We start from the raw sequence: 16,717 nt of genomic DNA, 5'->3' as shown, positions 1-16,717 counted from the left end.
CAGACAGGATATATAGATAGATAGACAGACAGACAGATAGGATAGATAGACAGACAGACAGACAGGATAGATAGACAGACAGACAGACAGGATAGACAAACAGACAGACAGACAGGATATATAGATAGATAGACAGACAGACAGATAGGATAGATAGACAGACAGACAGACAGGATAGACAGACAGACAGACAGACAGACAGGATAGACAAACAGACAGACAGGATATAAATAGATGGATAGATAATAAGACAGACAGACAGGATAGATATAGATAGATAGATAGATAGACAGACAGACAGAAAGACAGACAGGATATATAGATATATAGATAGAAAGACAGGATAGACAAACAGACAGACAGGATAGATAGATAGATAGATACTGTAGATAGATAGATAGATAGATAGATCAAGAAAGAATGTACTATGCATTCAGAATAATCACAAGATACTTATTCCAAATTCTGCCTGTCTTTGTCAGAAGGAAAACCTGAAAAGCTTTTTCTATGAAGTCTCCACTGCACTGATGTTTATACTTATCTTCAAATTGCTGCCTATTTGGAAAGACTCACGCTCTTCTGTAGTTCTTTGAAGTGGAGCAGACATGATCTTTTAGCCCAAATGGCATATCAGCTGATGTTGAGAACTTTTTTCTGATGTTTGGTATTTCTATGAAAATTACTGATTCAACAGGCAAATATTTTTTATAGCAGCATGTACTCTCACTTTTGTACTTGCTGTGGCATTCACTGTCACTTGTTGATATGCACAAGAGTTTCTCTGTTTTTTAGTTTATGCCCCAGGCCATTTTGTATTAATATGGACTAAAAGACGAGGGCAAAAATTGAATTTTTGATTCCTAAGTGGGGTTCTTCAGTCTACTTTCTGCAATATTCACGAGGTAGTGTAAGTATGGGGTTCGCTACAGGTGTATAATAATGAAGAAGGATTGGCTTGCGTAACAGCAAATCTCATTTGTAAAGCAAAAACGCACTGCGGATCTCATATGACCACAAGACCGTGTCTGAGAAAGACTCTTGCCTCTAAATCCCTTCAGGGCTCTTTTGAGATTCTGCACTTTGACAAGCTTCATCTAATGCATAAGATATAGATTCTGATGCCTTTTGCCCTTTATAAACACCAAATATAACAGCCATCATTCTAAATGAATATCGAGGGGGGGAGGGGTGACCATGATGCCACGTGAAATCACATCCTCTTCATGTTATTGTCTCTTGTGCTTCTGTTCTTGTGAAATTGCAGTCAGCGAAATGGAGAACACTCTGTCACTGAAGCCTAGATAGAGTGCAGACACCGCAATCTCGTTCAAATCAAAGAGAGAGCCAAATGGTCTATTGTGATATTCGAAAAGGGGAACAAATATCTCTGCCCTTCACTCACTTTAGACAAACGTTTTGGAAAACAATCACAAATGCGCTTGACTTTGAGGAAAGTGATTTGACGGTGCTTGTGAAGTCTCTCACTGTTCAATGGGTCAGTGCCGGGCTAGTCCATTATGGAGCAAATTACCATCCATTACACATTTTCTATTTGCCTTCACAGTCTGGCACTTCAAGGTTTCTTTCCCAAGCTCTATCCCAATAGTCACATTTATTTATATAGTGCTTTTTTTCTTATCATCAATGACAATGTTAATGACAGTAGAGCTGCTTAATATTTTTGTGGATGATTTCTGAAGGATCATGTGACACTGAAGACAGTAACAAAGTAGATTTACTTGAGTACTGTACTTAAGTACACTTTTTGAGTATCTGTACTATGAGTTATGAGAAATGATAGATTAAAATAGAAAACATGTATTTTCAATTTTTATAATAGTTTACAATATTACTGTCTTTAATGCATTAAAACAGAAAACAGTTATTTTAATTTGTACTAATATTTCACAATATTACTGTTTTTTGATTACATAAATGCAGCCTTGGTGAGCATAAGACAATTCTTTCAAAAACATTAAACATTTTTATTGTTTCCAAACTTTTCACAGGTGCTGTATAAGTATTAGGTTTTTAAAAAATGAAAAAGAATAAGAGAAAATCCATTAATCATTAATTGTTTGCTGCCATTTTGTGAATATTAAGTAAAAAAAAGTAACAGTAGTCTGATTGAGTATTGTAAAACGTAATATAATCTAATTACAAGTATTTAATTTTTGGAATCTGATTACATAACCCAGAGAAAATATTATCAGTTATGCAAGATAAACATTATAAACTAAAGCAAAGGCATTGAGACAAACTTTTCTACCAGTTTGGGTGCATACAATTGCTTAAAATAAGTATTAAACATGTTCTGCTTTGACATTTGCATATCAACCCAAGTTTCACCGTGTTGCCAAAGGGCAATCTACTTCCACACAGGTGTCAAAGACACAGCAGTTATAAAAAACCCTGAATTATTACCCAGATATGGCTAAAAAAGATGGAATGCGCGAGAAAGAGTAGGTGAAAGTGGCTCAGAGGCCTGAAAAAAGGGTTGTAGAAGGCAGAGAAAAGAAAAGAGCTAGTGGTGGAGGCAGAGAATAGACAGGAGACCGGATAGAGTCAACAACGAGAGATACTGAGAAAAAAAAAATACGCTTCAATATTTTTGGATGCAAAACAGCAGCATTTTATTAGAAAAACATCCGGAATAGTGGGAGGAATCCGTGTGAATGGGGGTTTTGTAATGAGAACTTGCACACAGCAGCTCTTCATTTCTTCTTTACTACTGCAGCCTCAGCAGCGGCTGCCTCCGCTTCTGCCTTCAGTCTCTCCTCACGCTCTCGGAGGAACTCCCCGTACTCCAGCGGTGACATGCTGACAGACGGATGACAGGAGAGGAGGACAGAGATTAGAGGCATATCAACAGATACATTACATTAGAATTTCAAACATTTCTAGCGATCGATTGAAATGCAAGGCGAGCTTTGCTCTTCCTTCAAGTATAATGATGGGTCTGAGCATTTGCACCTAGGTGACATGGTTCATTTATTAAAGAGCTTTGGTTTAAGAAAAAAGACCAGACTCTGCTAACAGAACAGGCTGTCAAAATGTTGCCAGATTTCAATGGTGCAATGACATTTGACATCGCAGAGACTCAGGATAGAAAAAGCTCTGGTAGGTGTCAAGCAAACACTTCTCAAATGAATAGTGTCAATAATTAAGCTAGCAGCATCCCTTACAATTTCTCAGTGTTATTAAAGCATTAATTATACATAACATTAATTTTATGATTCATTTTTAAAAGCCTGGAAATCAAGTTCAATTCTCAACCATGAGAAATGGCATAAATGAGCACAAGAACTGAAGTAATTGGCGAGAGTGTGAAGTAAGACTTGATTTATTCAGCCATTACTTATTCACATCTCTTAATAAGGTCTTTACTAGGTGGTGGGATGTCTGAAATATTTATACAAGGAAAAGATGGATGTTTAAACCTCACAGTAGAGACCAGACATGAAGAAAACATTGCTTATATAAATGACTAAATATACATGTCTTCATAAAACTAAAATTTTAATTATATTTTTTAAGAGATACACTACCATTCAATAGTCTGGGTATTGGTGAGATTTGCAGAAAGTCTCTTATGCTTAACAAGGCTGCAATTATTTGATCAAAATACAGTAAAGACAGTAATATTGTAAAATATTATTACAATTTTAAATACATGTTTTGTATTTTAATATGTTTTAAAATGTAATTTATTCCTGTGATCAAAGCTGAATTTTCAGTATCATCACTCCAGTCTTTAGAGTCACGTGATCTGATTTGCTCCTCAAGAAACATTTCTCATTATCATCAATGTTAAAAGCAGTTGTGCTGCTTAATATTCTTGAGGAAACCATAATAATAAAACAATTTGAAAGTCTGTCACTTTTGATCAATTTAATGCATAATTGATGAATAAAAGTATTAATTAAAAAAAAAAAACATTACTGTCCCCACACATTTGAATAGTACTATATACAGTATTTGTTTTAATGTCTTTGGTCATTACATAACATCCACTTCTGCTATTCTCTAGCTTTGAAGACATTACTATTGTTATAAAATGTGAAAAATGGCAAGAATGAGTTGGTGTATTCAAACATTTCACTGGTATTGTATGTTGTGAATAATGTGGTAGAATCAAGTTTGAAGGACTCTCACTCATGGACGATTTTGATGCCGAGGGATCTGGCGGAACCGATGATGCTCTTGACAACGTTCTGCATGGACGTGTCCAGCAGCTTAAAACTGTCATCCTGCGATTTGATCTGTGCAATCTCATATACGGCCCTCACAGTCACCATACCAGCGATCTCATGCCCTAAAAGATACGGGAAAGTGAAGGGATGAGACGGGAGGAGAAAGAGAGGTGATGAAACACAGCAGCACAGAAAGAGAAACCAGCAGGAGGTGTGGTTGGTCATGATTGAGCAAATCGGAAGTGGAGATGGAGTGAAGGTGAGAGGTAACAGAAAGAGAGTGAGGGAAAGAGTGGGCGCATAAGAAAGAATAATTGAGGTGGAGTGGAATGTATGAAAATGAAGCAAATCCATAATTCTCCTTTTTTAAAATGCAACCTTCACCACAGAGTTCCCCTTAGTAATTGCACGGCTCCCTACCAGTGCTACTCATCATCAATATATCATCAGTCAAAAAATTCAATCTGAACCAAAACACCCCGCAGGGGGGAGTCTGTCCATTACTGAAACATAAGGCAGTGACACGATATAGAAATAGACTGCTGAGAGATGGAAGGAAGGATGTATTGCCACAGCTGCCCCGCTCGTAATAGGGTTCGCTTACCAGTCTTTCCGGCTCCTTTTTCAATGCCGGCGGCCTGTTTCAAGAAGTAAGATACAGTGGGCTGGCCAATTTTCAAGTCATACGTCCTGTCCGACTGAGGAAAGAAAAGGGGTAAGCTCAGAAATGTCATGCCCATTCAAAATGACCCAGGTTCCTCAATTTCAGAGCCAGGTGAAAAAAAAAAAAAAAAAAAAAAATATATATATATATAGACTATGTATATAAAAAAATAATAATATAAAGTATAAATAAAATAAATCATTACACCAGTGTCACATCACCCTTCAGAAATCATTCTTCTATGCCGATTTGATAACGTTTAAATTACAGGTGAGAACAGTTTTGCTGCTTAATATTTTTGTGGAAATCACAATAGATTTTTTGTCAGGATTGTTTGAGGAATAGAAAGTTAAAAAGAACAGCAGTTATTTGAAATAGAAATCGTTTCTAATATAAATATCTTTACTGTCACCATTTGATCAGTTTAATCAGAGTGAATGAGTGAGTGAATGGGTGAATGTGAGGCAATGCAACCCGATCACACTAAATGCGTCTCTATAGCACGCAGTGTGTTTATCGTGTAATTTATACGCGAACATGAGTTTTTACGTGCATAGGATACGCATGGTGGGGTGCGTGTGTATTACAAGTTTGGGTAGAATTAGTGGTGTGGGGTGCGTGTGTATTACACGCAAATGAACTGCGTATCAAATGCACGAGAAAACTGCGTATCATATGCACGTAAAAACTCATTTTCGCCTATAAATTGCACGATAATACACAATGCGTGCTATAGAGACCCATTTACGTAAGAACAGGCTGGGCAATATGTAAAGCGCTGTGGTGGCCATTGGGTCTGTGAAAGCGCTACATAAATGCAGTCCATTTACCATTTACCATTAATGTGATTTTGCTTAATAAAAGCAAAAAAAATCTTACTGACCCCAAACTATTGAAGGGATGTGTATATATTTGTATCTTTGCTAATTAAGTTTGTCTAAAACGTTGTGACCGAAATTTCTCGTTCTATTCCAAAACAGTAAGGCCTTTTGAGTTGTACATGCTGCAGATTATTTGCTTTGAATTTCCATTCAACTTTGCTTAAATTCCCTACCTTCACTCATGTCACTTAAATGACTTTTCCCCTTAAGAATACAAAATTAATGATCAAAATGTCAGTACAATTTTAAATCAGACTTTTAAACAGACTTTATATTATGTACATAAAAATGTACATGCATATATGGAATGAGATACAATAAAATTCACAGAGCAGGAAAAAAATAAGACAATACATAAAAATAAATTCAAATATATAAGGAACAATATGATAATGAATAAATTATCTGATGTGTGTAAATGATATAAATAAGGCAAATCAATCAATTTAATTGCCTGAGAAAAATCTGCTGTTTTTTATACAACTAAAATGCATGGTGATCCCTGGCTGTCAAGTTCAGTGGCAAATTTGTTTAGTATATGTTTGTTACATATATAAAGAACCACTAAAAGTCATTAAGAAGTGCTGTTTTTCCCCATTGGTGTCATATCTTGCCTAAGGCACTAAGTGAACCAGGACTGCAACTGCAAAAAAAAAAAAAAAAGGAAAAAAAAAAAGTGTGCTCACTACACGTGCATGCATACATTTAAAAAGAAAAATAATCCTTGATTTCCATCAAAAGACGGAAATGTGAATTAAACCCATGTTGTTTGAATAGAATCTAAATGACGTAAAATGTCAGTATCATAAAATCACATATAAACCACATTAGAATTATATGAAAATGAAAGCTTACAATATTTGAGAACCCCCTTATCTACTGCAGTTATTCTAAAACATTATGGATTGTGTGTTGAGTTTATGTTTTTGACGATTATCTGTTGAGACTGTGGGAACGAAATGTTATGACGGTATTAGGCCTTACAAGATCAAGTTCGGGCGCCAGGGGTAAAAACCACCACAATTATTTAATTAATCACTCATAAATACTACACATAGAGATGATATTATCAATTAAGAAACAACAGAACAAGGAACCAGAAGTAAAAGTCAATTTAATATTTACTAGTCAAGTTCAATTCCAATCATATTGTATTTTCATTCAGCACATCAATACATTCCATTCCAAAAGTAATAACTAGAATGGAAATAAGATTTAATGAACATGTTCTATTAATTTCAGTCCCAGGAACATTTACCTTTTAATTACCTTACAGTAATAAATGAATGACAGATAAATCAAAATAAACAATTCAGCTAATTAAATGCAATGCAATAAATCTTATGCAGAAAGAAATCAAAATACAATAAAGCAACCACATAAGTGAAAAAACAAGCAAAAAACAAAAAACGTTTGCTTACCATATCACTCATTGACTACTGGGGCTGAAATACAATTCATTACAACACACACAATATTTACAAAGTAATTCGGCAACTCGAGCGCCAAAAATAAACCCCAAAAGAAAAATCCTTCCTACCACCAAAACCTCCTCAAAACATACTACCTATAATGCCCTGAATCCACATCTAAACACAATATAACCGGATTGGAAACCGCTCTCTCTCAACCACTCCAATCACACGCAAATCACACGCTCCATTTACACGCAAAACTCGCTCTCGAACAAACTTTCCAATGCTTTACGAAATTCAATGAGGGCAACATATTCCTCAAAATATGAATCGCAAAACAGAAAAAGTCCGCAGCATTAATACATCAATGCAGCACGGCCTACAACAACCATACTCACAAGCCGTCTGCTAACGTGACCATGACCGCGAATAACCCACGCCTGACAACAAAGGCGGAAGAGCGAGAGAGAGCGAGCGAAGCGCAATCACACTTCCTTAAAATAACTTCCCACCTGGTTCCCCGGATATACGCATAACAGCGCCATCTCCAGTACGTAATAAGAAAAACATTGACGACTGTCACATTCTTCCCCCCGTGGAGAAAGATTCCCTAATATTCTGGAACATACCATATGCTCATCAACAGGAAAATGTCAATACATGAAACACATGAAACCCTACAACAACGACAGCATAAAGCATTAGTTCCTGCATTCAACATTTAGATTTCCATCATTTGTAAAATCATTGCAAAATGGAGTGCTAATTAGACTAGGACATCATTATATCCATATTAAAACCCTAGAAACTTTCCTTAAGATCAAACTCGTCAGCGGCAGGGAAGGCAGGCTTCAAATTACACACATGGACAGTACGCAAATCCTCTCCATTGTCCTCACGCACAACCCGAAAATTTACTGGACCTAACTTTTCTACAATTCGATAAGGCCCAATCCATTTGGCTGCAAACTTGGCTGCAAATTGTTGAGAAGCCTTGGAGAGGGGATGTGCCTTCATCCAAACCCTATCTCTCCTGGAATAAGTCACATTCCTACGACCAGCATCATAAAAACGTTTCTGCTTCTCTTTCGCTCGGGACAAGTTCTTCTCTACAATCTCCTGCAAATCATTAAGAACCCTGAGACTAGTCTGGTGTGGTTCTAGAACACGTTCAAAAGGTCCTTTCAACCTTCTTTGCAAGAGTAATTCTGCTGGGGAGTATCCAGTACTCTCCTGAACAGCAGAATTGATAGCATACCTCAGCTCTGGCAAATAATGATCCCAATGATTATGCTCACCAAACACATAAGACGATAACATCCCCTTAACAGTCCGATTCACACGTTCTGTGAAGTTGGTTTGGGGATGGTATGCGGTTGTCAATTTTTGTACCACTCCCCACCTGCTACACAGCTCTCGCAAAATTTCAGAGGTAAACTGAGGACCTCTGTCCGATAACAAGAAATTCGGAACACCCCACCGTGTCAATATCTCCTTCCTAAGCGTCTGCGCGATTACCACAGCAGTAGCTTTCCGAAGTGGAAACAACTCCACCCAATGGCTATAATAATCTACTACCTCCATTAGTTGGGTGTTACCTTGCGTACTACGAGGCAACGGTCCCATAAGATCCACGCCAAGCAATTCCCATGGTTCATATGCTTCAGTTTGTTGTAACAGGCCCGCTGGTTTACGACACTCAGGCTTACACTGTTGACAATTGACACAATTCTTAACAAACTTTGAAACATCCCCCCACATATTTGGCCAAAAAGCAACTTCTGTTAACCTTTTTTGTGTCTTATAACGGCCAAAGTGTCCACTTACTGGGTTGGAATGATATGCTTCCAACATAGTCTGGCGAAGGATCTGTGGGACATACACTTGAAAATAGGTTCCTTTGGAAGGATGAATCACCTTCCGGTAAACTTTATCCTCTAAGATAACGAATCCAGAACCAGACTCCTCAGGACTCTGCAGATTACCAACTATATTCTGATATACCTTTTGGACCTCCATATCTTGCTGTTGTGCTGTCCAAATATCCTCGTCAGAAAGAGGAAACTGCAAAACCAAACTGTCTGGGGTTTGCTTAGCATAAGCAGCAACTATTGGTGTAGCGTCATGGTTACTGATACGGGACAAAGCATCAGGAGCACTGTTAAGCTTTCCCTTGCGATATTCAAGAGTGAATTCAAACTCTTGCAATTTCAAAGCCCACCGAATCAGGCGAGAGTTTGCTTTGGTAGTGTTAAACACCCAAAGGAGAGATGCATGATCAGTCACAACGATAAAAGATTTGCCCTCCAAATAATGCCGCCACCTTTCGACCGCCCAAACAACAGCCAAACACTCCCTCTCTGTGGTGGAATAATTCCTTTCTGCACCAGTAAGTGTACGACTTGCATATGCCAGTACTTCTTCAGACGCACCACACATAGATGGACGTTGACCAAGAATAGCACCCAAACCTGTTGAACTAGCATCTGTATAAACTATGAATGTGCAAGCATGGTTAGGGTGTCCCAATATTGGTGAAGAAGACAGATGCATTTTCAAATTCTCAAAAGCAGCCTGACAATCAGCTGACCAGTGGAAACGCGCTCCTTTTCGTTTCAAGGCGTTTAAGGGTTCGGCAATAGCTGAAAAATTAGGAACATACCGATGATACCATCCACTCATCCCCAAGAAGCGCTGAAGTTCTTTTAGATTTTTGGGTATAGGGAAATTTTGGATTGCCTCTGTTTTAGCAGGATCCGCTTTCACCCCTTTGGTGGTCACCACGTGGCCAAGAAACGTAACCTCAGTTAAACAGAAATTACATTTCTGAAGTTTCAGCGTTAATCCTGCCTTTTGTAAACACCTGAAAACCCTTTGGAGATCTTGTATATGCTGACTGAAATCTGATGAATAAATGACTATGTCATCTAGATAAACCAAACAACACTGTCCTAAACACTCAGCCAACACCCTATTCATGAGCCGCTGAAATGTAGCTGGGGCATTTTTCAAACCAAAAGGTAAAACCTTAAATTCATACAGCCCAAAAGGGGACACAAAGGCAGTTTTAGCCATACTGTCTGGGTCCATTGCCACTTGCCAGTACCCGCTGTTAAGATCCAGAGTACTGAACACACTGGCTCCCGCAAGTGACTCCAGGATTTCACCCACCGTAGGGAGAGGGAATGCATCACTTTCACTCACAGCATTTAATCGTCGATAATCAACACAAAAGCGCTGGCCTCCATCTTTTTTAGGAACGAGTACTATAGGAAATGCCCAAGGAGAATGAGATGGCTGAATAATATCTCGTGAAAGCATATCATCAATCTGATCCTTTACTATTCCCTTCTTATGTACTGGTAACCTATAGGGCTTTTGTGCTACAACCACATCTGTACGGACAGCGATCTTATGCTGAACCAGATGAGTTCTGCCAAGAGAAGGAGTACACACTTCAGGATGATCATACAAAAGTGTAAAAAGAACATGAGACTCTTTGTCTGGCAATTTACTCTCACTGACCTTGCTTTGTACTAACTCAAGTTCTGTAACAGTTTTTTCCTGCACACAGTTCTCCATACACTCACTCACTGACCATTCCAGTTGGACAGGAGGAACAGAGGAATACAGAGATGCAGTAGGCTTACCATACCCAGGTGGTTTACAAGACTTCCAAGCATCCCCCGAGGTAATTGGTGGTTGGAAGGGGAAAACACGATTTTCCAGGTCTCCCGAAAAGCTGTACAACTGATCTTTAATATTAAGCTGCAACCCCGCCAACGCTATAAAGTCCAACCCCAGCACCATTGAGTAGACGAGTTTCTGAGCTGGAAGGACTACTGTAGGAACCTGAAAATGCCAATCATGCAAATAAAAATCAAGCATTTTCTGTCCGAGAGGAACAGTAGCATCACCATTAGCCAAATAAAGTGGTCCTTCACGCCATGCATCAAGTTGCTCTTTAGGTCCTTTCATCTTGTTCCATAAATCAAAATGTAATAATGTATATGTGGCCCCTGTATCTACAAGTGCTTTCCCAGTACAGTTCCTCACAGTTAAGGGAACCACTAACTGTTTAAGAGCTACAGAGCCAACTCTCCTGTCCTGTTTGCTACCAATTGGATCTTTCTTTTCCAGTCTTTGCACATCATAAGCAGAGACTACACCTCGTGGATGACTACGACCCTGAGGTTCTTTACAACCCTGTGCATGCCCACCATAGTGTTTTCCACTCAAAGAACCCTTGAAATTAGGACAAGAACCTGGAGAATGATTTTCATGACACCTCCAGCACAACAAGCTTGAATTTCGTTGCTCTGAAGGCAAGACAGCTTTTAATTCTACCTCTTTAATTTTTCTAGCCTGTGAATTCTGATCAAATGTAGTGTTCTTGGACAACTGAAGCTGATTATACTTTCTCTGATGATCATGATCCCTTTCTATTTGAGTTCCTAGTCTCACTAGTTCCTCAACAGTCTGTGCACGACCTCGAAGCTGACTAGCAAAACAAGGGTTCATAGCTTTAAAAAGAGCTTTTAAAACCTCATCCTCAGTAGCTTCCTTTATCCAACGCTTAAACAAGGCTTGAAATGAGAAAGTAAAATCACGAACACTTTCATTTGCCCCTTGTAACCGATTTCGTACCTGGTCCTCCAACACGTCTTGATAGTCTTCCGGCAAAAAAACAGCTAAAAAAGCTTGCTGAAACCTTTCCCAAGTGTCAACTTTAAATCTCACTGTCTCCCACCAATCACGGGCAGAAGCATGCAAAACACTACGCATTGTTGCAAGAATCTCACCATTTGACATTGGTCTAAGAGCTAAGAAATCTTTACATCTTTCCAAGTAAACTAGTGGATCACTCTCATCATGCACTCCACCAAAAGATGGAAATATCATTTTAATAGGCAGGACACGACCACAGGTTAAATTAGATGGAACAGAAACCTGACTAACCAAATCACCAGTATTACCGGGTACTGTTGAACCTGAACATACCTGAGAAGGAGTAGAGGTAACATCAACATCCTCCCGCTCAACTATCTTATTGTCATGTGGTGAGCTTTTCTGCATAAGGGCATCCAGAGAAGTTTGCATAGTAAACAGTTGCTGCTGCAGACTGCATACTTCATCTCGTAACTCCTTTCCACTTACACTATGTTCTTTAATAGCTGTTTTAAAAGAAGAAAGTAATGAACTGCTAGTATCCTCAACCAATTCCTTAAACTCAGTACATGATTGGCTTGCATTCCACTTAATGGCATCAATTGTTTGACTGGTAAAAACTTTCATACGATCATTAAGGACCTCTAAAAAATCAGTTTGCGCCTTTTCAACCAGTGTCAATGTCTCTTTAGGAATGTCTTTAGCACCAGATTTAGCATTTTCCTCAAACCATTTTTTCTGCCAGGCCACAGTATCCACAAATACACTCTTAAGTGAATCAATTGCTTGAGAAAATATTGTTAAATCATCTGCCTGGTTTCCTGAACCAATTAAAGGAACACCAAGAAATGGTTGTTCTAAACCGGTGTTATCGTCTAATAAAGACCGTTCTACACTCCGAGGAGTGGAAGGGCTATCATGAAATGGTCCCAGACTACTATCATCTCCAGGTCCAGTAAAATTTATAAGAGAAAAACAGGATTCCATAGTTACACAGATAATCACAATAGGCCAATAACCACACAACATCTGAATGTCCCTGTTCGGGCGCCACTTCTATGACGGTATTAGGCCTTACAAGATCAAGTTCGGGCGCCAGGGGTAAAAACCACCACAATTATTTAATTAATCACTCATAAATACTACACATAGAGATGATATTATCAATTAAGAAACAACAGAACAAGGAACCAGAAGTAAAGTCAATTTAATATTTACTAGTCAAGTTCAATTCCAATCATATTGTATTTTCATTCAGCACATCAATACATTCCATTCCAAAAGTAATAACTAGAATGGAAATAAGATTTAATGAACATGTTCTATTATTTTCAGTCCCAGGAACATTTACCTTTTAATTACCTTACAGTAATAAATGAATGACAGATAAATCAAAATAAACAATTCAGCTAATTAAATGCAATGCAATAAATCTTATGCAGAAAGAAATCAAAATACAATAAAGCAACCACATAAGTGAAAAAACAAGCAAAAAACAAAAAAACGTTTGCTTACCATATCACTCATTGACTACTGGGGCTGAAATACAATTCATTACATCACACACAATATTTACAAAGTAATTCTTCAACTCGAGCGCCAAAAATAAACCCCAAAAGAAAAATCCTTCCTACCACCAAAACCCCCTCAAAACATACTACCTATAATGCCCTGAATCGACATCTAAACACAATATAACCGGATTGGAAACCGCTCTCTCTCAACCACTCCAATCACACGCAAATCACACGCTCCAGGGACGTGCACAGGGGGGTTGCTCAGGTTGCCCGGGCAACTGCCCATATGCCCTTCTCACTCAAGTTGCCCTTCCGAGAAAAAAATTAAATCGTACAATGGATGCAGAATTTCACGTAGGCCTAGATTTAAAAAAAAAAATCGCAAAGCCTCATTCACTTACACTCGGGCACCGAAAGTGAAAGTCAGTATGAAGGGCAAACGCTGCACGCGACCATAGAATGCACGCGACCGGCGTAGGGCCACGCAAATTAAGGCCACGCCTCCATCTCGTGTCATAGTCATAGCGCGCCGTCAAATGTGTAGCTACAACATCCACGACAAAATGAAGCGAAACTATCCTTCTGGTCACGAAAAGAGGAAGAAGAAAAAAACCATGAGAGTGAATTGCGGGAACAACAATCAGGTAAACTTGTGTTCTCTCCTCTGTAAGTTTGATGTCAGCAAAGTTTGATGTTTTTCGGTCTTGCTAACCTAGCTGGGCAGGCAGTGCATCTCTTGCATCACTTTGTGGCTGACAAAAGTGAGAGTAAAATATAAGTATTTATTACGTTTGATTTTGATAAACGACAAAGTGCAACTGTGTTTGTTTACTGCAGCTCGGAAAACATAACCGCGTCGCGTGTGTTATCGTGCGTTCATATGCGCGTTGCCGAAATGAAACTCGCATTTTTCAAGCAGAAATATGTGGAGACCAGACATACTGTACAATACATGCATGCACGTGAATGATGGCACTCCCAATCAAAGTACACATTATACTTTTAAAACAAGACACTGATTATCTAGTCTCAGTGTAGTTAAAAACTCTAAACAACTGCACTAATTATGCAAGATAGAAAGCAATGTATTGACAATTTGACATTGATTGACTATTGATTTATAGGCTATATTGAATTTAAAATGTTGATTAGCTGGACATACTGGTCAAAATGGATGCACATCCCTCAGTAAATAATAACCATAAATCAAGAATTGCTTCAACATGCATAATAAAAAATTAAAAAAGCATACTGATGCCGAAAATGCCCAGGCTGTAGAGAGAACCAAAGTTAATCCCAAAAGCCAAAGCTCAGGGTTATAATTTATTATTTTCTTCTTATTTATGTTTACGTTAATATTCACTTACTTAATAATATTCACTTATTATCTTAACATTCTATAGAAAATACTCTATTCAATAAATATTGTGTGTTTGAACCTCATTCTGTTCTATATTGTTGTACTTATTCTTTGACTGTTTTGGTTAAAGGAGGGAGGATTGTATTGGGAGCACTGAAGTGTCAGGTGTGACTGTGTGGCAATGGCAAATGGTTTACATAGCTCACGACATCACAGGTCAGGTAGAGGGCCCCTTAGCAGAATTTTGCTTAGGGCCCCAGGGGGAGGTCAGGATCGGCACTGGGTTTAGCAGTCGATTCTGTTCCTTACCGGAATTCCTGTTTCCTTTACGCAATCATACTACAAATCATGCGTAGTTGCCCAGATGAGCAAAAAGCACAATTTAATGTACGGGAAGCCAAAAGGTTAAAAAAGGATTGTATTTTTTCCGAAATCTAGGCCTAAGCGTTTTTTTTTTATTTTTTATTAGAAGCGAGTTTTTCCCCCATCTGTCAATTCAATCCAGATTATTTATTTAAAAAATAAAAAAAATAATTAAAAAACAATAAACAATAATATGAGGAACTCTTTTTCTCATGTGTATTTTGGTGACATTTAACATATTGTTAATACATTTTGTATACTGTTTACAAAGTTGTATATCATAAACCTGTCATCTTTGACGTTTGCAATCTTTATAAATAATAATAAGACCATAATATGAGGCATTGCGTTTGGACATAAACACGATCAGATAAGGCAATTTGTATGGGCAAAATTCAACTGAATATATTCCTTCATATAGCCCTTGAGTTTTGGGGGTAGTGCCCTTTTTTCAGGTCAGAGCAACTGCCCCACAAAATTCCTGTGCACGTCCCTGACACGCTCCATTTACACGCAAAACTCGCTCTCGAACCAACTTTCCAATGCTTTACGAAATTCAATGAGGGCAACATATTCCTCAAAATATGAATCGCAAAACAGAAAAAGTCCGCAGCATTAAAGGGATACTCCACTTTTTTTGGAAATAGGCTCATTTTACAACTCCCCCAGAGTTAAACTGTTGAGTTTTACCGTTTTTGAATCCATTCAGCCAATCTCCGGTTCTGGCGGTACCACTTTTAGCATAGCTTAGCATACATCATTGAAGTGGACAAGACCATTAGCATTTCTCACAAAAAAATCACCAAAGTGTTTCGATATTTTTCCTATTTAAAACTTGACTCTTCTGTAGTTACATCGTGCACTGAGACCGACGGAAAATGTAAAGTTGCGATTTTCTAGGCTGATATGGCTAGGAACTATACTCTCATTCCTGCGTAATAATCAAGAAACGTCACTGCCGTACCATGAGCGCAGCAGGCGTAATGATATGACGCAGCGCCTGAAAATAGGCCACCTTCCGTCAACACAACGGAACTATTTTCAGGCGCTCATATCATTACGCCTGCTGCGCTCATGGTACGGCAGTGAAGTTTCTTGATTATTACGCAGGAATGAGAGTTTAGTTCCTAGCCATATCAGCCTAGAAAATCGCAACTTTACATTTTCCGTCGGTCTTAGTGCACGATGTAACTACAGAAGAGTCAAGTTTTAAATAGGAAAAATATCGAAACACTTTGGTGATTTTTGTTTGAGAACTGCTAATGGTCTTGTCCACTTCAATGATGTATGCTAAGCTATGCTAAAAGTGGTACCGCCAGAACCGGAGATCGGCTGAATGGATTCAAAAACGGTAAAACTCAACAGTTTAACTCTGGGGGAGTTGTAAAATGAGCCTATTTCCAAAAAAAGTGGAGTATCCCTTTAATACATCAATGCAGCACGGCCTACAACTAGGAATGGCTGCCGCGAAACAGTCGTTCCGAAGCTTTGAGAGATCCCGAAGCGCAGATGTTTCGAAACACTGATTCGAAGCGTGATTCAAAACACCCATGTCACGTGACTATGGCCAAACGAAGCCTCGAAATGTTTCACTGAGTGTTTCATCAGTTGTGATCCGCCGAATCAGCGTTTGATTGACACGGTCGGGAACAACAG

General features: G+C 38.5%; 1 protein-coding gene across 1 annotated transcript in view; it reads right to left on the bottom strand.

Annotated features, from left to right (window-relative positions):
* Window positions 1-2,608: 2,608 nt before the first annotated feature.
* Window positions 2,609-16,717, bottom strand: part of mrpl11 (mitochondrial ribosomal protein L11) — a 46,087-nt gene continuing 31,978 nt past the window's right edge. The window contains exons 4-6 of the mRNA XM_056243746.1: window positions 4,798-4,891; window positions 4,156-4,315; window positions 2,609-2,820 (exon numbers count right to left, since the gene is read on the bottom strand). Coding sequence (XP_056099721.1) covers window positions 2,715-2,820; window positions 4,156-4,315; window positions 4,798-4,891 — 360 coding nt within the window. The 3' untranslated portion in view covers window positions 2,609-2,714. The remainder of the gene's footprint in view (window positions 2,821-4,155; window positions 4,316-4,797; window positions 4,892-16,717) is intronic.

Source organism: Rhinichthys klamathensis, unplaced genomic scaffold (assembly GCF_029890125.1).
Source record: "Rhinichthys klamathensis goyatoka isolate OS25496 unplaced genomic scaffold, OSU_Roscu_1.1 h1tg000837l_1, whole genome shotgun sequence".
NCBI lineage: Eukaryota > Metazoa > Chordata > Actinopteri > Cypriniformes > Leuciscidae > Rhinichthys > Rhinichthys klamathensis.
This window is presented reverse-complemented; position numbering and strand designations above follow the sequence as displayed.